Source organism: Montipora capricornis, chromosome 9, assembly GCF_036669925.1.
Source record: "Montipora capricornis isolate CH-2021 chromosome 9, ASM3666992v2, whole genome shotgun sequence".
NCBI lineage: Eukaryota > Metazoa > Cnidaria > Anthozoa > Scleractinia > Acroporidae > Montipora > Montipora capricornis.
Window position 1 is genome coordinate 19,336,319 of NC_090891.1, and position 20,000 is coordinate 19,356,318.

General features: G+C 39.0%; 3 protein-coding genes across 3 annotated transcripts in view; 1 reads left to right on the plus strand and 2 right to left on the minus strand.

Annotated features, from left to right (window-relative positions):
• The window catches only part of LOC138014921 (uncharacterized), a 40,041-nt gene extending 30,138 nt beyond the window's left edge, over nucleotides 1–9,903 (minus strand). The window contains exons 1-5 of the mRNA XM_068861811.1: nucleotides 9,805–9,903; nucleotides 8,205–8,288; nucleotides 4,588–4,836; nucleotides 2,816–2,968; nucleotides 1–150 (exon numbers count right to left, since the gene is read on the minus strand). The gene's annotated coding sequence lies outside the window, so the exon portion shown is untranslated. The remainder of the gene's footprint in view (nucleotides 151–2,815; nucleotides 2,969–4,587; nucleotides 4,837–8,204; nucleotides 8,289–9,804) is intronic.
• Nucleotides 9,904–9,948: 45 nt separating this feature from the next.
• LOC138014922 (uncharacterized) lies at nucleotides 9,949–16,189 on the plus strand. The gene is made up of 3 exons (XM_068861812.1): nucleotides 9,949–10,079; nucleotides 13,750–13,984; nucleotides 15,020–16,189. The coding sequence occupies exons 2-3, from the start codon at nucleotides 13,750–13,752 to the stop codon at nucleotides 15,709–15,711; spliced, it is 927 nt and encodes a 308-aa protein (XP_068717913.1). The 5' UTR covers nucleotides 9,949–10,079; the 3' UTR covers nucleotides 15,712–16,189.
• A 3,410-nt stretch (nucleotides 16,190–19,599) lies between these two features.
• Nucleotides 19,600–20,000, minus strand: part of LOC138014923 (uncharacterized) — a 33,315-nt gene continuing 32,914 nt past the window's right edge. The window contains exon 14 of the mRNA XM_068861813.1: nucleotides 19,600–20,000. This exon is cut by the window's right edge and continues 2,147 nt beyond it. The gene's annotated coding sequence lies outside the window, so the exon portion shown is untranslated.

The following is a 20,000-nucleotide window of genomic DNA, read 5'->3' on the forward strand; positions in this document are numbered from 1 at the left end:
CAATGCCACAGAATCAGTGTAGAGACCAGGCAAAACAACACCGTGTAGATGAAGAATATTCTCATGGTTCAAAGACGATTACATATTAGCTTCATGTATTAAGTGTTTACTTTGATAAAGAGTTCTGTCATAACTCAATCACACTTTGACCTGTGCAAAACGTTACATGTAAAAATCAGTATAATACTACAGCTATAAATAAACAATGAATTCAGGGCTAAAAACACAGAACACTGTAATTTAGGGTGAAGAATTTCAGCTTGCAGAGCTGTACTCTTGCAGCATGCTGTAACTCCTGGCAGCTAACTTTTGCCTCCATGTGAAAAGGAAAAAAAATACAAAAAGTAGCTGCTGGGCACTTACAGCATTGCCACAAAGCTGAAAAAAAATCAAATGAATCGCTCAGTAACTAGATTTCTACATGTAGATAAAAGTTTGATTCCTGAGGCATTTAGGAGCTTTCACTTACGTATATGTTACACCAAATCATCTAGGTAACACAGCCCCACCCCCCCCCCCCTCTACAGCATACAGTCTGTACAAGACAGCCACTGTCACTGTCATGAAACAATCCATCTACACCTCGAAAATGAATTATTACGCTGATCTTATCAATGAAGCCGGTGTCTATAGCAAAGCTCTATTTCGCAATGTCGATCGTCTTTTACACAGAAAGGCAGAGAAATTTCTTCCAACATGCTTGTCATTGCAGCTGCAGCATTAGCAAACAATTTCGCTGAATTCTTCGAAACTAAAATTATTGAAATCCAAAATTAAATTAAAGTTCACTTGACTCCTGATCTCTTCTGCACCTTTGACTCACCTTCACTAAAATGCCAACTAATTAATTTTTCACCTACATCTACTGATGAATTGTCTAAGATTGCTCATAAGATCGTCTTAAAATCATGCATCTTAGACCCACTTCCTTCCGCACTGATGAAAGAATACTTTGAAATGTTTCTACCGACACTTTGTAAGATCGTTAACTTATCTCTGGAATCTGGTTATCTGCCTCCTTCTCTTAAAACTGCTGTCCTTACACCTCTACTCAAGAAACCTTCTTTAGATCACGAAATCTTCAGAAATTACAGACCGATCTCAAACCTTACAGTAGTCTCAAAAATCATTGAAAAAGTCGTGGCTGTGGGCTTACATGGGTACTTGCTAAGTAACCACCTTCACAAGCCACTACAGTCAGCCTACAGGCCTTTTCATAGCTGTGAAACTGCTCTTGTACATGTGCATAATGATGTCATGCGTGCTATTGATAATCGTCAGTGCATTATACTTCTTCTTCTTCTTGATCTGTCTGCTGCCTTTGACACCGTCGCCCACAAAATCCTGCTTAATAGATTAAACTCTAAATTTGGAATCAGCGGAACTGCTCTCAACTGGTTAATGGAAATAAATCACAACCTCATCACCTCTGTTGTCGAGCACCCCGAGGCTCTGTGCTTGGACCTATCCTCTATTTATTGTATACTGCACCATTAGCTGACTTATTTCGACACCATAACTTGCAATTTCACCTCTATGCTGACGATACGCAACTTTACGTTTCCTTTTCAACAAATAATGACCTAGAACTGACTGAGGCTATTGAACGTATCGAGTTATGATTTGGACAAATGGATGAGTATCAACAAACTAAAATTGAATAAAGAAAAAACTGAGTTCCTCTTTATTCACTCAAAATTTAGACTACAGCACTGCTTGCCGTCAATCTGCTTTGGTCAAGACACCGTCCAGCCTTCTCAAACTGCCAGGAATATTGGTGTCACTTTTGACAGTACCATGTCAATGCTGCCTCATATTAATACAGTAACTGTATGTAAATCAGCATTCTATCACCTTCGTAATTTATCACGTATCAGAAAATTTATATCAACGGAAACTGCCAAAACACGTGTGCATGCCTTTATCTCATCCAAACTTGACCACTGCAACTCCCTTCTGTACAATCTTCCGAAATATGGTGTTAAAAAACTACAGTATGTACAAACGCCGCCGCGCGCTTAATAACAGTTTCCTCAAAATTCAACCATATTACTCCCATCTTGAAAGATCTACACTGGTTACCAATTAATGAACACATAAAGTTTAAGAATTCTAATTCTCACTTTCAAGTCTTTGCATGATTTATCTCCCTTGTACATACAAGAACTGATAAGTCTCTACCGTCCTTCAAGAACCCTCCGCTCATCTACATCGCTCTGTCTTAACCCTACCAGCTATAATTTGAAGTCTTATCGATCTAGAGCTTTCGCTGTCGCCTCGCCACAACTTTGGAACGATCTACCAGAACACATAAAAAACTCTGATAATCTCCAGACTTTCAAAACATGACTTAAAACTTATTTATTCAAGGAAATTTTTGTATAACTTTTTCGTTTATGAATTAATTTTTAATTTTAATTTTTCATGACTTGTAAAGCGCTTAGATCACGTCTGGATAAGTGCTATATAAGAATTATTATTATTATTATTATTATTATTATTATTATTATTATCATTATTATTATTATTATTATTATTATTACAGACAGCACAAGTGATTGGAGGGAAGAGGCAGGAGATGAAAGGGCCTTAGGTCTCACACCACCAGCCCCCTTTCCCAAAACATATCTGCTTCAGAGCTCTTAGCTTTCCGACTGGTAAAATACAGCCTTCAATTCACAAGTACAAGAAATATACAAGTAAATTAACAAATGCTGCATGCCTTGAAGAATAAAACTTGTATACTGTACAATAATACAACTGGTGTACAAATGTCAAGATTTTACTGCGTAAACAAAGATGATTATACATGTACCTGTTCTCCATTAGGTTTATTCCACATAGCTTCAAAAACAGATCCTGACAAAGGACCAGATGCAGTCTTTTTCACAACTTGAATTTCATTGACAGAAATAAATGGCACTCCACTGGATTGTAATTGAGCTTTATACGGCAGTTTGCCATGTTTCTGTGGTAAAAAGAAATTTTTTTTACAATTTTCTAATTCAAGATAATCAATGTAATTAATATTATTAACATACATGTACCTTAGCCAGTATTCAATAAATTTTATGAAATGCCTTGCTTTTCTGTATTGCAGACCCACCACTGCCAAAAAAACTATCCCTACTTTCTTTGAATTTCGTAAGACAAGTGTGGCTCCTTAGCAACCAACTCATGAAAGTTTGGTTACTCTCAATAAAAATGTTTCCCACAAGAATGCATAGGCTCTATCAGGATGAACCAAGACTGGCCTAAAACATTCCTTCTTCTCTGCCTATAAATTTCCTGTATTCATATATATAATTATTTTATTACGCTAAAAGCAAGTTATTTAGTACCTAAATAAACTCCTTCAGGTGGCTGGTATGTCGGCCGATAATGTCCGCGGTTGAGAGATCATCCGAAAAATGAGTCTTAGGATCAGAAGCAAAGCTTCTAGGGCAAATGTGAAATTTTGAGGACTCTCTCTCAGCCAAGGACATTGGAAATGGAAATGGAAATGGGATTTGTTTACCCATGGAGCACCTTAAGAGCGCTCAGGAGCTTGTTCAACATGTGTCCATGCAATCAGGATCGAATTTGGAATTTAGCAGTGTTGGTTTTGGAGGAGAGGGGAAAACCGGAGTCCCCGGAGAAAACCTCTCGGAGCAAGAACAGAACAAACAACAAACTCAACTCAAAATTGATGGCGCACCGGGAATCGAACCCGGGCCAGATTTGGTGGGAGGTGAGTGCTCTCACCACTGCACCAAGACATACTAGCAAGCCAGGAAGGGATTTATTTGTTTAATAACCCTCCCACTAATTTCGTAAAAGCTTGATGTGATGGTGAACAGTCGCAAGTGACGTAAGAAAGTACATTTGATTGGTTTACTTTAACTTTATTTCTACTGACATTAGATGAAAACTTGACAAGCTGTCATGTGAAATAAACTCTAGACTTGCAAAACAAACTCAAAGACAAGAGGTTTTCAGCTTTACACTGGTTCGTGTTTTGTCTTCGCATTTTTCAAAACTTGACGAGAAAAAAGATTGTGTTGTTATCAAGAAAAAAAAAATCAGATCATTTTGATTGTCACTACAAGAGCTAAACGTCTGAAGCACTTGAAGGATTCATGTTGACGGTGGACTGTTGCTAAAAGTTAGATGAGTTACAGTGTATTAATTATTTATTTTATAAAATGAATAAAATGTTTTCATACAACTGAAAGTCTACTTGTAAGTTTATTCACCTTCAAAGAAGTTGACAGCACACCTTGCTGACTATTTTTTACTCTCTGCAACAGGATTTGTGACCAGCTCTTTAATGTCAGTATCACTTGACACTACAAAATGAGCTTGTTTTTCTTCCAAAAAAAATTAATTAATAAAGATTAAAAGTTGAAAATCTCATGCTGCCTTTCTTGCATTGGCTTTGTTTCTTTTCAACGGAAAAATATTCGCAGGAAATATCAACCCAAATGGGGGTTATTGCATGATAAATGTCCACCACGTGTTGTTAAGTAGTCAGTAAAATTGCATTAAAATTAATGGAAGGGTTACAATTATGATAACTAACAAGATAGAAAAGATCAAAGCACCTACCAACGCTAAAGTTACAAAATTACTTTTTTTTGCTTTAAATGCAAGAAGCTTCAGCTGTCCCTTTGCAAACTGTGGTAAAAGAATAAATCTCTTCAAGGCGTTTTCATCAAGGTTACGCCAATCTTCAAATGTACGAATTCCCAGGTCATAACATAGCACATTGAAACAGTCTACTAGGTTATTTTCTGCCAAAATAACATAAATCTTGTCCAGCTCTGTGAGGTCATCAAGTTGAAGTTGTGAACCAGCCTGGATGAAAAAAAAATATCTTCAACACAGAAATTTCATGGTAGGTAACCATTAACTTTTATGTGCCTTCTTCCTTATTGGCTCCCAAGCTCAAATATTATAGAGGATCATGAGGTTTCACTGATGGAGACACTATTACAACAGGGTTCTCCCTAGTTTTCAGTGCAAGAGGTATGGCACCTTTTCAAACCGGTAAAGCAATTGATTAATTGATTAAGACTCTCTCAAGGTTTTCAAAGTAGTGTAGTAAAGTTAAGGAAGGCATGACACTTATTAACGTGACCTGCCGAACTAAAAGTTGGCAAGTAGATCAGTTACATGTACTCAGCTGATATAAATCGAAAGTATTGTTGCTTAACCAAAAACGAGTGCAAATATGTTGTTTGTAAATGTGTTGCATATGTTGTAGTTCTTTTTAAACCAGTTCAAAATTTTTGAACCTGTCCATTTTTTTCCAAACCATTTTCATTTTTTTATACCACCACCCAGGTTACGATTGCTTAGGGACACTGCCCCCATTTTAGGAATTAGAGTAAAGCTTTCAATTTAGTGTTTGGGTTATGCACTGTCTTATTTGAAACAGTCAGCATTCCAGGAGGTGTACGACTACTGCAGACCAAATACTGCAGATTGTCCACAACTAGCGCTGATAAACAGTATTTAACTCTAAGCACCAAGCCAAGGAGCTGGGGAAATTGGTTCATTATAAAGAAGGTTCACTATACCGAAAACCTCAAAATAACAAATTTGTGGATAAATGACCAAAATTTTTGGTATAATTAATACTTGTTTTTTAATGGTGCTACCCAGCATTTCAGGATCTGAACATAACCACACACTAGAGCATCAAGCTGTATAGCATGTGTTGTGTTGTGTAGGGGCTCACATACTCAACGTTAAAAGGCAGCAGGGATGTAACAGCAGTGAGAACACTCGCGAGCCTCCCACCAATGTGGCCTTGGTTTGAATCCCAGACTCGTTTTCAAATTGGATTGAGTTTGTTGGTTCTCCACTCTGCTCCGAGAGGTTTTCTCTGGGTATTCCAGTTTTCCCCTTTCCTCAAAAAACCAACCTACAATTTGATGTGTGTTGATTTTTTAAATTTGATTCCTGTACAGTGTCCCGGCTCCTTATCCTCTAATTCAGTGTGTTCGCTACCCTGCGAGCAGTTGGTTTTTCCTACGTTTCCTGAGAGAGAAACCACTGCGAGCAACTGTTAGTTTCTTTGAGTGAGCTGCCGTCAAGCACCAAGGACGAAAAAATTAAATTTGAATTGGTAAAACGAGTTAATAAACTTGTTTTGGCGCTTGCACGAGCGTTCAGCTACGTAACTGCTGCATTTGGGCGAGCCTGAAGTGTAGTGATTTCCCGCGAAATAAAACGAAGTGATGTCAAATACATCATGTGGGGTGTGACGTACTTCGCACATGCTCGATGGAAAATCAAACGGTTGCTCGCAGTGGTTTCTCTCTTGGACAAGCGCAGGAGAAACCAACTGCAAGCAGGGTATGTGTTTGCTTGTTGTTTGATCTTTTCCCCTCCCTTCCACCAGTAAGTATAGACTGGTGGTACCATTACCATGTCTGCCACCCTGCTGTGTGAGGACATGCACATCCAGCATACCGTGAACACCCGCAGATAAGCCACACCTTTTTTTTCCAAAAATCATCACAAGAGATCGGGGGTGCAGCTTATCTGCCGGAAAATTTGAAAAAGGTAGCTTCCGGTGTCCAGTTTTCCATCTTCGCGTCCGATCTTTAGAATGCCTGGTTACTAAGCTAAGAACATTCCGGTCACGTTCTTGTTGTAATGGAAAAATATATGGAAAAACTGTGTTGAATAAATTCCTGTCAACAAATACCAGGAAAATATCAATCATATGTCAAAGTTGTTAGAAACAATGTTCATTATATTAAACAGGGTTTTCAAATTTAGCCGGCGCCCGGCGCAAGTCACCGGCTACTTCAAGCATTTGCGGCGGGTACTTTTCGTATTCCAAATTTTACTAACTACACAATTCTGTTTCACCAAATCATAATCTGATTTTTTCGAGGAAATAAATGAATGCGGACTGATGAACAGTGCGGCTATTACATATACCTTTTGATCTTCGAAGCGAGAGCTTTTTTTAGCGGGAAAGTCTGCTCGTGTTCACGGACTCTCATTTGAACGTGCATGTATCGGCGCAGCAGCAGATTTGTTCTCACGTGAAAGTTGCAACATGAAGCGGAGGCAGCAAACGATGTTGTCTTTTCTGGCAAGTGCGGAGAAGTCTCGAAGATAAATAGGTAACAAGAATTTTAGGAATAAGAGTTAACAAATATTACGTGTTGTGGCAGTTCACTGTTCTGAAAGTGACGATAAAACAACATGCCGAGGCTGAAATGACCACAGTATCTGTAGCTGTAGCGGCATTCGCGTGTTTAATGAGAAGGCAGTCTTTCTCGTGAAATGTTACTCATTATGGTCTTACTGCACCAAATGTATTTTCCACAGCGCAAGTGTTTTAAAATTCAGACAAACGAAACTGCGAATTGCAGCGAATCGAAGTAGAAAGGAAACAAGACCGCTGACGTTGTTATGATAATACTTCATGTATGTAAAAGGAAATATATCAACGGAAGCCGCTTTATGGCAATATTTCGTTATTCCGTTGATTCATCTGCAGGCTGCTGTCATCACGATGAGATAGTGCTCCGGCTACTTTACAATTTCCTCCTGCTACTTTTTTTCAATTTGAAAACTCTGATTAAAGTGCTAAAATTGTGGGTAAGACTTTGAAGTATTTTCTGTTGCAATGTTAATATTGAGTTTACTCGATGAACAGTGGATGAAGAAGACTTCTGAAGACTTGACTTAAGATTTCTTTTGATTTCTTTCAGAAAACTGTTTTTCCAAAATTTGAGCTGCCGCTTATCTGCGGGTGCTTACGGTAACTCTCTAAAGCACCTATTTGTAACTACAAGCTCGGAAGGCTGATTATTCAACTCTCGCAATACTGCCACACAATGTATGATTTAAAACACTAACGAGGGAGTACCCATTGTGCAGGGAATTACAATAGTATCATAAAAATTGCCGATAACAGGGGCGGATCCCAATCTCTCTTTTCCTCCCTTGTTGTCGAGAAGAGAGGAAAAGAGAGAGACCCTGGGAACGAGGTCGGGACGCATCAAGGATTTTTTTTAGGAGGGGGGGACCACTAAGAAATGGTGTCAACTGACTGGTGACATTTTCTTCTTTTTTGTTTGTTTGCAGAATCCCAGTTGTATTAGAAAGCTGCAGGTCTTCTCAGGAAGGAAGGGTGCACATCCCCTGCACCCTCACCCTAGATCCGCCCCTGAATATATCATACATTCAATACTTACAGTTTGCTCTGCCACTTCTTTTGTCTTGGAAAACCTGGCTAAAGGAAAGGCTTTGAACATGCTTTACAGCAAACTTCACAGGAGCTAATTAAAATACAAAAAAGCAATATATACACCTTATTGTTTGGTTTAAGAGTTAAGTACAATGTCCTTTACTTGATTGGATAAACAAAATGACGAGTGACAAGCGATGACAAGCTAAATGCTCAGGCTTTGCAAAGCGTTTAAAAAAATTATTTCTTTTATTGAAAAACTCCAGTTTCATATGTATTTGTCCTGTTCTAAACTGGTCAAAACAGGGACACAACAGCAAATTACCGTCTCGTATTTTACGTGTTCTCTTGACCAAATACGGTAAAATGGCATAATAGTGGAATTGAAAAATGTATAGACCCTGGAAATACATATACCGGTAAATGATGCATTGAATGGCTGAATGGCTGATGTGTGCAATCAAATGGAGCTAACCAACATGCAACATCCCTTCTTATCCCTCGTATTACAGGGCGTTACAAATCGATAATTTCGATACTCGATAAAATCGATCGTAATCGATATTTTTCGATAATAATTAATCCATTAATATCGAAAATCGATAAAAATCGATAGCAGAGTTTTTTGTGATTATCGATTAGATCCATTTTATCGATTTGGTAATTACGGTTTGATTTCAATCGATTTCCATCATTCATATCGAAAATATGGATTTCGTCAGGAACGGGAGAGGTTTTACGGTAAGACAAAACCCTTACTTAAGTCTGAGTTGACCTGTTCTCTCGGCCGAGTAAACCAATATAATGGATAATCTGCGCCTAAATCGTGGGGTTGTCTCTCTCTTATACCAGTCAAATCTTGTGATTATCGATATTTATCGATTATTTTAGCTAAGCGATGAACAATTATCGAGTATTATCGAGTAATATTGAGTAATCGATTAGTTTCCGATGATCGATTTCTATCGATTTGTAACGCCCTCGTATCATTATTGTGATTTTTTTTCTCTTATTTTAAATTTATATACCGGTAAGATAAAAATATCGGAAATAATAATCGTATAATTTGCAAAGCGCCGCAGAGTCAAAAGACGTCTATTGCCACTGTTATTGTTTTCATAAAACATAGAAGCATAAATCAGTAGCAACCTATTTTGATTTTCAGCACTTGATCTTACTACCTCCCTCCCGTTTTATCACTTGCCACGCTGCGAAGGTCATAAGAAAGAGCAAATCGCGATATACGATTTGGAAAATATTGCCTCGCGAAAATTTTACGTGCGCTGACAAAAATGCAAGCGTAGTTTTTTTTGTGTGTTTGAGGCGAACAGCCCCCCAGTAGGGTAAGTGCAATAGCTTCTGGACATAACATCTAATCCCACACCGTATGAGGGAGTGGGTACGCCCAAACGGAGGAAAAATGCAAGCGTAGTATGCCTAAAACACTCTCACATTACGCTCATATAATTAATAAGTAACCAATCAACAAACTCGAAAGCAAATTACGAACCGATCAAACGATATATGTGCACATAAGTCTATTATTAACCTTTTGGGATACATCAAAAACTTCGACAATTATATGATTAGGATGAAGATTCATTTACCTGACTTCTTAGTCTGAGATCTCTGCTACAATTTGATAGCGTGGGTGGCCATAATTTCCGGTTGCTTCCAAACCTACGCAGTATTGAACAGGCGCTCACAAGTCTTGCGTCACATGATCGAATTTGTCCAATCAGGTGTTATGTGCGTGGCCCTACATGCGTCCTGCGATCCTTGATCGTTCTTTCTCAATCTTGAGAGATTTCGCCGGTTGTGTCTTCCTATCGTGACGGAGTGTTGGTAACTTTTGTGGAACACTCACCTTGGAACAGTTAGAGTAAGTTGACTCTGTGATATTTCGTTTTACTTTCTGATCCTTATTTATGTCTAGATCAAACAGTTGGCATAGGGAAAGATGCTTGTTCGCTTCGATATTAGAATTGGCATGGCGTTCACTCGATCGAGCGGCGTCTCTCGCGTTTGTCTCGATTATTTCTCGATCGATGGGCTGTATTCAAGAAATTTAAACCAGCGTTTACCTTTGGTATCCATCGCAGTCGAAGGTTTGAATTTTTCTTCGCGTAACTTCCACTCTTGACCGGCAAAAACGGAAAACGTGAGTGGTCACGTGGCTTATCAACTAGAAGAAACTCTTAAAAAAAGTTTCCTTGTTCTTAGCTTGCTTCGATTGGTTGCAAATAATTCTTGATTTCCTCGTATTTAGTTTGTCGACTTTCTGGTACATTTCAGATTTAAGCTTTTCAAAAATCGTGGCAATTGTTTCACATATTGCATTCCTTCTTGCGATTAATTAATTCCGAGTTCTACAATGTCCAGTACAAGTCGCTCGTAAGTGAACAAGATTGCCATGGTATTTGAGGAATTCTGACGCAAGCTCGTGTTGAAATCAATGTAAAACACTTCTTAGTTTGCGGTAAGGAAACAAAAGGAACTCGCTGATCGTTGAAAACTTCAGATGATTTCAATATTATTTGTATTTGAAGCCTATGGCGTAGCTTGCAGAATATCACCAAGTTGATATTACTTTTGTGAAAGCCATTAAATTCCCAGGGAAAATTGTTGAAAATTGAATTTGATACTTCTCTAACCTGAGCTAAATTCTATATAGTTAGCAAGTCCAATAAAACAGCACTTGCGATTTCCTTTAAAATTTTATTTTTGGGGGATAATGTCTTTCTTCACTGACTTCACAGTCCAAGATCGTGGTATTTTGTCATAAAATTGTTTGATTAAGTTAAGAACTGGTAATATATAAATAGCAGCAACTAATTTTCTTTTGTCATGAGTCAATATCACATGACAAGGAAGATTACTTTCTTTTGCATTTTATGATTCCTTCCTCTTGGGTGTAAAAGCACCTGCTACTGACCAAATGTGAGGGTGGTGCTGTTAGCTAGTGCTGATACTGTAGTTTCTTGCTTGTAAGGCGCAGCATTCTTTCTCAAAGAAATTGTTTGTTCGTCCCAAATGTGGTCTAAACTCAAGGCGCGTCTTATAGCCGAGTATCTTCTTGCAACCAAACTCGGGCAGGGATGGTTCTTTGATCCTTTGCCACCATTTTGAATGTTAATCTCGTTCCAGTCTTCCCCTTAATGAAATCCCTAAATGGTGGCCCCACACCTACGTTTGTAATAATGTAAGACCCTCAAGAAAGTACTAATGACAGGATTTAAAGGTGTTTCTCTCAATTCTAGTTGAATTTCCTTCTGCCATTATTCGTACGTGCCAACTCTCCCGGATTATACGGGAGTCTCCCGGATACGGAACGAATCTCCCAGCCTCCTGTACAGGACATTAAAACTCCCGGATAAAAACGACTCTGAACCTTTCACTAGCCTGTGTACAGACCGCCCTTCCCCTCAAAAAAATTGGAGAGGAACGGTCTGTGATTTACCGTTGATAATCGTGTTCCATACCACATGATTTTTCGTGGAATGTGTGGAAAATGATTTGATTGGTTATTACCCATCGATCATTACATCATTGAAACAACGAGTTTTGATTGGCTTTTATTTTTATTTCTCCACTTCAACACCGTGAGAACCACCGTGAGAGATTTTACGATGAGTTCGTTCTTGTGTACTTTGAGCACGGTACAAAATACGAATAAAAATCTTTTTGATTGTCAAAGAGGTTTTTCTTTTAAGGACGTTCGCGCCCATTGCTACTGCGCATTTTTTCGCGCATGTCACGCACACGTCATTCATCGCAGACCACGCAGGTAAACACGATGCTAAAGGCGCAAAAATTTTCCACAAGAATAGAACGCGAAAGTATGTGGCATCATGGGATAGCTGTGGACCCAGGTCTTCTCGGAAATGTCACGCAATGGCGTGACAGTGCGAATAAACAATCGCTTTGAGAACTTCGCAGCGATTTTACTCTCTTGAATGCTCGGTGACCCCCATTTTTCTTTCCGTAGATCACTTCCTTTCTTGATTTTGTCCATTTTAACAAAAAACAAAAAAAATCTGTACGTGAGAAGTTACAAATATTTGGCCTTTTATGCTCTCGTGCGACCGAAGTTTTATTTCTTAGACTAATATGTGTCGTTTTTCAAGGTCTATTTCACCTCAGAAAAAGACATCAGCTGCAAAGGTTAATTTAGTTATATTAGTTATGTTGAACTGAGTACGTTTACCTGATCTAAATGTCACTAATGTAGATTTTTTATTGGTGACAGTTGTAAGCGATGATCGTCTTAAAGTAACGCAATCTTCTAAAAATGCACCTCATGATCTCGAAAACGAGCACGGTGACCCCCCATTTTTTTTGCCTTTTTGGCAAAAGTAGGTCATTACCTTTCTGCGTGGCGAGTTTTAAAAAAATCTGTACGTGGGAACGTTTTGGGCGCGAACGTCCTTAAAGTACGAGTGGAATTGTTATCTATGGAGTGGTGGAAATCGATTCGACGTACATATCATTTGTAGGAATTGTCAGCGCAAAAGAAACGAAAGCGCTCTTCTCGAGGTGAATATAGCACTATTCAAAAGATTGTCCACTCGAAAACGTCTCCCGCTATTACTTACCAGTCAATGTAATCCCAACCAGTCTAGCCATTCTCAAGTACAATCTACAAAGCGTGATGCCATGGAAGATTTGAGAATGTACACACCGAGGAAAATAACAGCTCATCGGCAACGACCTGTGCTGTTTTGAAGATCAGAGCCGTACCTGGTTGGAAGACTTGCAAATACATCCTCTCCTTTAAAGAGTGCTTCTATGCTATAAAACTATCGGAGACGCTCTTCGATGCACATTTGAAATCTACCTCATTGGCCACCATTTTGAGAATTTAGCTCCAAACGAAATATGAGCCACGCAAATTTTGGTCAGCATAGATTGCTAAATAATGTATGCAAAATTATTCCGGAACACGATTACTAACGGTAAATCACAGACCGTTCCTCTCAGATTTTTTTTTTTGAGGGGAGGGGCGGTCTGTACACAGGCTACCTTTCACAGACGTTTCTCCATTCTAGATTGCATCACCAAGTTTAAAATAATCGATTTTTTCAAACCCTGAAAAGCCCCTATGGGGAGCAGTCAATTAAGTATGTATGTATGTATGTACCATGTACAAGGGAGTTGTGTAGGGCTGTCAACCCCATTTAACACACTTGTAAACTACAGAAAGACGTTTTTCAGAAGTGTTCTTTTAATATTTTTTTAAGGTGCAGCATTGCCTTGTAGTTCCTTTCGTTTCAGATCACTGATTCATATAAAGTATTAATTTTATTGTAACAGATGTACAATCTGTCTGAATATTGTACATTAGTTACTTTAGATACACTAGACCTATTGTTAGTAACTGAACAATTAAACTGTCTGTGGACTCTTAAAAATGATGTCATTGTGGTGACCTCTAAAATATGGACACCTCCCTAAGACGGACACTTTGGTCTGTTTCTTAGGTGTCCGTTTTAGAGAGGTTCGACTGTACTATGTTAGAGATATAATGATTGATGTTGATGTGTGTCTCACAGATGGCAAAGGTAGCTACCAGTGAGAAGAAGCTCCATTTTGTGGAGAACTTTGCCCTCAGTGGTGCAGCTGCTATTATTTCTAAAACTGCTGCAGCGCCAATTGAGCGAGTGAAGCTTCTTGTTCAGAATCAGGATGAGATGTTGAAGGCTGGGCGTCTGGATACCCCTTACAAGGGAGTCATTGACTGTACTACAAGAACATATCGGTCAGAAGGCTTCGTGGCATTTTGGAGAGGTGAGCTAAAGTGGAAAGAAATCCCTATGAAGGGTTTAAAATTTTAAAACTGTTTCTTGGAAATCGCTGTTTACAGATCATTGTCATGGTTATTGGAACACTTGGTTTCCGAGTTCTTATTAAATTAAAGATGATTATGATGATGGTAACATAGGAATAATTATAGTAATTATAACTCAACCTTGACTCTGTAGCTGGGTGACAAAAAGCATTTGTTATTCACAGTCATGTTCACATAACCTCATTACCATAAAATTTAACTTAAAGATTTGTTTTGAAAAACAGCTCAATTGATCTTGCCAATGCTTGAGAAATTGGTGGCGTTTGCAACTTTTTCCCAGACCTGCTGGCCGATCAACATTCAGAATTTGGAATTGTCTGTTTCAGGCAATGGTAAATTATAAAACTGAGTGCCAAAAGGAACAGCTCTCTGGGAAGTCTGAGAAAATAATGATAACTAAACTGCATGTACCTTAATTGTTATTTCCCCTTGTGGTAGGAGAAAGCTCTTGCCATTACGTGTTCTTGTAAAGCAAATTCTATCGTTTCTAGTGTTGGGAATCGGCTGAGATTTTATATTTATTTTGATCAATTTTTATATTGATCATCAATATTGTAATCGGAAAATACATCTGTAGTCACAATAAAAACCCTGTGCTTAGGCCTTAGGAGGATTTTAATATTACATGTATTTTAAACATTAACATTAACATTGGTTTAAGAATGAAACTAACAAAAAAAAGGGGGCTACCGGGGATTTTAACAGCTGTTATAAATACCAAAGAAAGACTAACGACAGGTTTTAGTATCTTTTATTTGTCAAAAATCATTTGTCAAAACATTTTCCGCAATAATCAATTATTTTGTTCTTGACCTATAATAGATTGTCGGATCACTTAAAATTTACGCTCAGTGATTGATTAATAATTCGTGATCGGGACACAACCAATCTGTTCAGCATAGGTATTGAAGAAGAAGAATTGTTGTATAGGTGTTCTTTTTCGAAATTCGTTAACACTTTGTTTCTATCTTTAGGTAACCTTGCAAACTGCATCCGTTATTTCCCAACCCAAGCCTTGAACTTTGCTTTCAAGGATACGATAAAGGCCCTTTTTAAACCAAAGAAATCAGATACGTATTCTCTCAAGTTTGGCAAGAACATCGCATCTGGCGGAGCTGCTGGAGCCATGTCACTGTTGTTTGTATATTCTCTGGATTACTGCCGAACCAGATTGGCCAATGACGCAAAGGCAGGTTCCAAAGGTGGCGAGAGACAGTTCAATGGTATCGTTGATGTTTACCGTAAGACTCTCAAGTCAGATGGTATTGCTGGTCTTTACAGAGGTTTCGTCATCTCCTGCGTTGGCATTATTGTTTACCGAGGCTTCTACTTTGGCCTTTACGACACCCTCAAGCCCCTCTTGTTGGGTGAAGATGCTGGTCTGATTATCTCATTTATCCTGGGATATGGTGTCACTGTTTCTGCTGGTCTCATGTCCTACCCTATTGATACCATCCGTCGACGTATGATGATGACATCTGGAGAGGCTGTCAAGTACAAGGGCTCCATCGACTGTACTGTCCAAATCATGAAGAATGAAGGTTTTATGTCGCTGATGAAGGGTGCTGGAGCTAACATTCTGCGCGGAATGGCAGGTGCTGGTGTTCTTGCTGGATTCGACAAGTTCAAGGAGCTGTATGTCAGCTTCCGCTTTAAGGATGAGTAGATCAGTATGCTGCTGCTTTTGTAGGCACTGAATTTCTAAGTATTATATTTTTCCTATTTTTGCAGCTAGGACAGTAATGTGCCACAAAACAACTCAAATTTGGGGCTCTTCTGCAGTACTTTTGTCTCTGTTTGTGCCTTCATTTACAACTTAATGTCATGCAACGTGTAATGTGTTTGGTGTTGTGTGTACAAAGATGAAACCTGTCTCTTGTAATGGAATGGATTTGACTAAATAACTTTTAGTTAAATTAATGAATTCATTCAAACATATCATTCAATAATCCCTGCTAATCCCAGGGTCTTTTGTGACGTAATTTTAAGAGAAAACCATGGTACTCTGGTGATGGAGTGCTTGCCCTTTGATCAAAAGGCAGGGTCCTGGAGCCTTTCACGGGCTGTTATGTCAAGGAAAAGAAAGTTGTAACTGGTTAGAATCAGTTTTTGGTGAAAGAATAAATGAGATGTTGCGTACCATAGTCATATGTGTGAATCTCAAATTCCCACTACACTAATAAGCAAGAAATTACGTAACCAAGCTTTTCAGTTTATCATCCAGTAGCCGTGTTAGTTGGCATGCCACTCTAAGCTAAAAAGCCAACTCAAAAATCGTATATTATTAACCACACCCGATTGGTGCCAGCTTCCTGAAGATTTGGCTCCGTGTTGTACGTACATCCAATTCCAATATGAAAACATGCACTCTCGAACTTTAATTGAACGAGTACAAAGATCGAGGTGCTACCGTACAAAGGTAGGTGCTCTAAAACAACTTTCCAATATTTTTTCTCTCGTCTAACCGTTTGTGTTAAGCTGGTTGGGGTTCCCACGTTCGCTTTTGCGTCCTCTCAAAAGAATGAATGCCGCTGACATTTCTAGAGTTGTCTCCTCACTGGTACGATTTTTCGATGTCTTGGCGGCGTAAAAACTTTTCAGTCTCTTTTTTGTCTCACCTCATTTTTTCGCGCGACCAAAACATCGAACGGAGGAAAAACAACGGATAAATTACGTGAATAACAAACGCTCATTGCGACGCTTTTGCGGCTTTCCGTGTTTTGCACCGATCAAATCGAAACTTTAACACCCCCTTCCCCCCCCCCCCCCCCTTTCCGGAAGGTGTGAAATTGGACCTTTGCCACGGTGGCGTGAGGAAAATTGAACCGGAACCTGGAAGTGCCAGCTTTCAAATTCGCTAACAGGTTAAACACGTGTTTGGACGAGATGGAAGAGTTTCTTTTTTTGAGGAAGAGATATAGCATTTGTGAGCGATTGGCTTACAAAAAAAAATTCTTGAAAAGTTGCCCTTAAAGGAAGGTCTTCAAAGGAATTTTGGCTGCGTAATAGAGGTTTTGCACGGCAGCCATGTTGTGTGGCAGGAACAATTATAATGTTTTGCATTAGAAAGAACATTTGTTCCCATAGGAAACAGAATCTAATTTTCCTGCCATGCAACATGGCTGCCGTGCAAAACTTCTATTGGTCTTTGTCATACCTTAGAGTGAATACAATATGGTACGTTTTCACACCCCCATGTCATTGTAAACCTGTACGTTTCTGTTACAGGTAATCAACCGACACTGAACAATTTAAAATACATACAGTCGTAAACGCCCTAGGCTCTGTTGTTAATAAGTATACAGTACCCTCGCAATCGTTAAACAACCTTGCTTCTTGACATTGCCCGACTTAATTAATTCAATTTCAAGTGACTTTAAAAGTTTCAATATTAAGTTGGGTTTTTGTAGTTGCTAAAGTCTGGTAAAACGACATCATCATATAAAGGGTAACGAAACATGTTTTCGCATGTTTATACACGAGATTTATTAAAGACGACAGGAGCCGATGACGATCGTCCTTTAGTAGTCCTTTTGACAGAAAAATCCGACGATAGGGTAGGGCATTTGAGCACCATTTTGGCCCGAGGGGGCGGGAATTTCGACTATCCAATCTTCAAAAGTTCAAATTCCCGGGGTTTGTCAGGTGGGGGAAGGGGATGTTGAAGTTTCGAGTTGATCGGCGCATTTCCTTGGTTTAAGGAACGACCACGAGTTGTCATGTTAAGGGTGGAGTGGTTCGGAAGGTTGAAATGGTGCGCAAACTAAACTAACTTCTGTCACTTCCTATATAACGTCAATCAACTACAATTCGTCAATTTGCTCCGATGAAGGGCTAACGTTCGAAACGTTAGCCAATTCGGTCTTTCACTGTGGCAACTCGACCTTTTCGATTAACTCGGTTAATGATACAAAACTGAGTTTATGAACTTGATTGATAGGGTAAATTGACCAAAGTAAAGAAATTTGAAAGTTGACGTTTGGAGAGTTAACCCTTCGCTCTCACGTTGTTCAATTGACCATTTTCGAATTCTCACGGCTGGACTGGATCTATCATGGAATGGAGGCTAATGCGGGCAAGTCTATTCAAATGCAAATTAATTTGCCCGCATTGGCCTCCATTTCATGCTAGATCCAGTCCAACCGTTAGAATACGAAACTGGCCTATTTACTCTACCAATCCAGTTGAAAACCCCATTTCTGTGTTTCACTTCCCTACCAACACAGCACCACACAGGGGCGGATGACGGGGGAGGGTGTAGGGATTGCACACCCCCAAGATGACCTACGGCTTTCTAATACAACTGGCATTGTGCAAAAAAAAACCGTCAACAGTGAGCTACGCCTTGCCATAGTGGTGCACCCAACAATAGAACAATCCTGGATCCGCCCCTTCTACAGTTTCTTTAGAAACTAAACCTCCTTTATTATTGCACTCTTACGCCATTTTGCCATATTTGGTCAAAAGAACGTGCAAAATGTGAGACGGTTTAGAACAGAGCAGATACGGACGGAACGAGAGTTTCGCAATGAAAGAAATTGTTTTCAACATGATGCAAAGACTGAGAATGTAGAGAATTTGGTTTGTGATCGCTTGTCACTCGTCATTTCGTTTATCCAGTCAAATACGGACATTTGGCTGGCGTTGTGCTGGTTACATCGTTCGCACGCGCCCTAAAGGACCGATGATGCTTTCTTTTAAGACACTCTTACCAAATAAAATTGAAGCAAAATAACACATTTTTGTAGTAGAATAATAAATCTCTTATTTGATGGTTTAACATATATTATTAAATTCTCAACCTCGGATAATGCAATTCTCGTGCTCTGATTGGTTCACTCAATCTCGGTTATCAGCTCATATACCTTAGTTTGACCTTATATGGTAAATGATTGATCTAAGTGTTGCCAAGCTAAAAGATTTTTCGCCGGAAAGCGAAATTTCTCTCTGAAGAAACCAAAAAAAAAGTTTTTCTGGACAGCTGGGTTAAATTCCGACGTTTAGAAGTACGTGAAAAGGTAAGAAATGTTTTTGTGACGAGCCTGCGTCTGTCTGACCACAAGGTGTTACACGACATCGCATCGGTTCTCATCAAGTTTTTTCGATTTCGCTCGGATTTGCTCGCTTTTTTCGCTCGCATTTCGTACTTTCTAAACTTTTGGAGTTTAAAGGAATTTAATAAAACAATTATTCCATTCGCGCTTGTTGGATATGAGACTGGTTATAGCCAACGCGGCGCTACGCGCCTCGTTGGCTATTTACCATCTCATATCCAACGCGCGCTCATGGAATAATTGTTAAATACTCGCGGACAATTTGCTTATTGCTCGTATACTACGCAACTCGCAAAATACCCGCGGGTATTATATGTTAAACCATCGAATAAGATGCATTTATCCATTTTGGGATAAAACCAAACTTTCCTGATTTACTCTCGGATCCCTCCGACGTAGTACCATAGCTTCTTTTGACTAACCGAAGGTTTACCAGAAACGGACAGGCGACCTCACGTCACTTTGTCCAATATTACACGCAAATGGCCTCGAAAACAAAATGGTGTTTGCATCAGAAAGAGAAATATTAGAATCGTTTATTCAAATTCCCCAAGTACAGCCATTTATCATACCCTTCATTCAAACACGATCAGGCTAAAAGCAAAATGCTCTCGTGGGGTCGTCTTAAATAATTGTGGCACACATGAAGTTTGAAAACAAAGGTAAGCGGTCCTGAACTTCATTTCTTTCGGATACAAACGATTTCTTTGAAAAGAAAAATGTAAGCCTGGTTTAGATTGTAAACTTTGATTTGCGTTAAATTATTAATTTAATTTACAGTGTCCCCAATTAGTGCTCAACAGCGCTAGAAGATTAGACACTTAAATAAAGTTCCTTTACTTTCCTTTCCTTTTAATTTCATTTCCTGCGATGTGATTTAAAAAACTTGTGCCAATTTCCC

Bases quoted from the DNA above. Each gene is read 5' to 3' on its own strand.
- LOC138014922 (XM_068861812.1), top strand. From the start codon at position 13,750: ATGGCAAAGGTAGCTACCAGTGAGAAGAAGCTCCATTTTGTGGAGAAC. The intron at 13,985-15,019 runs GTGAGCTAAAGT...TTCTATCTTTAG, and splicing joins CTTCGTGGCATTTTGGAGAG to GTAACCTTGCAAACTGCATC.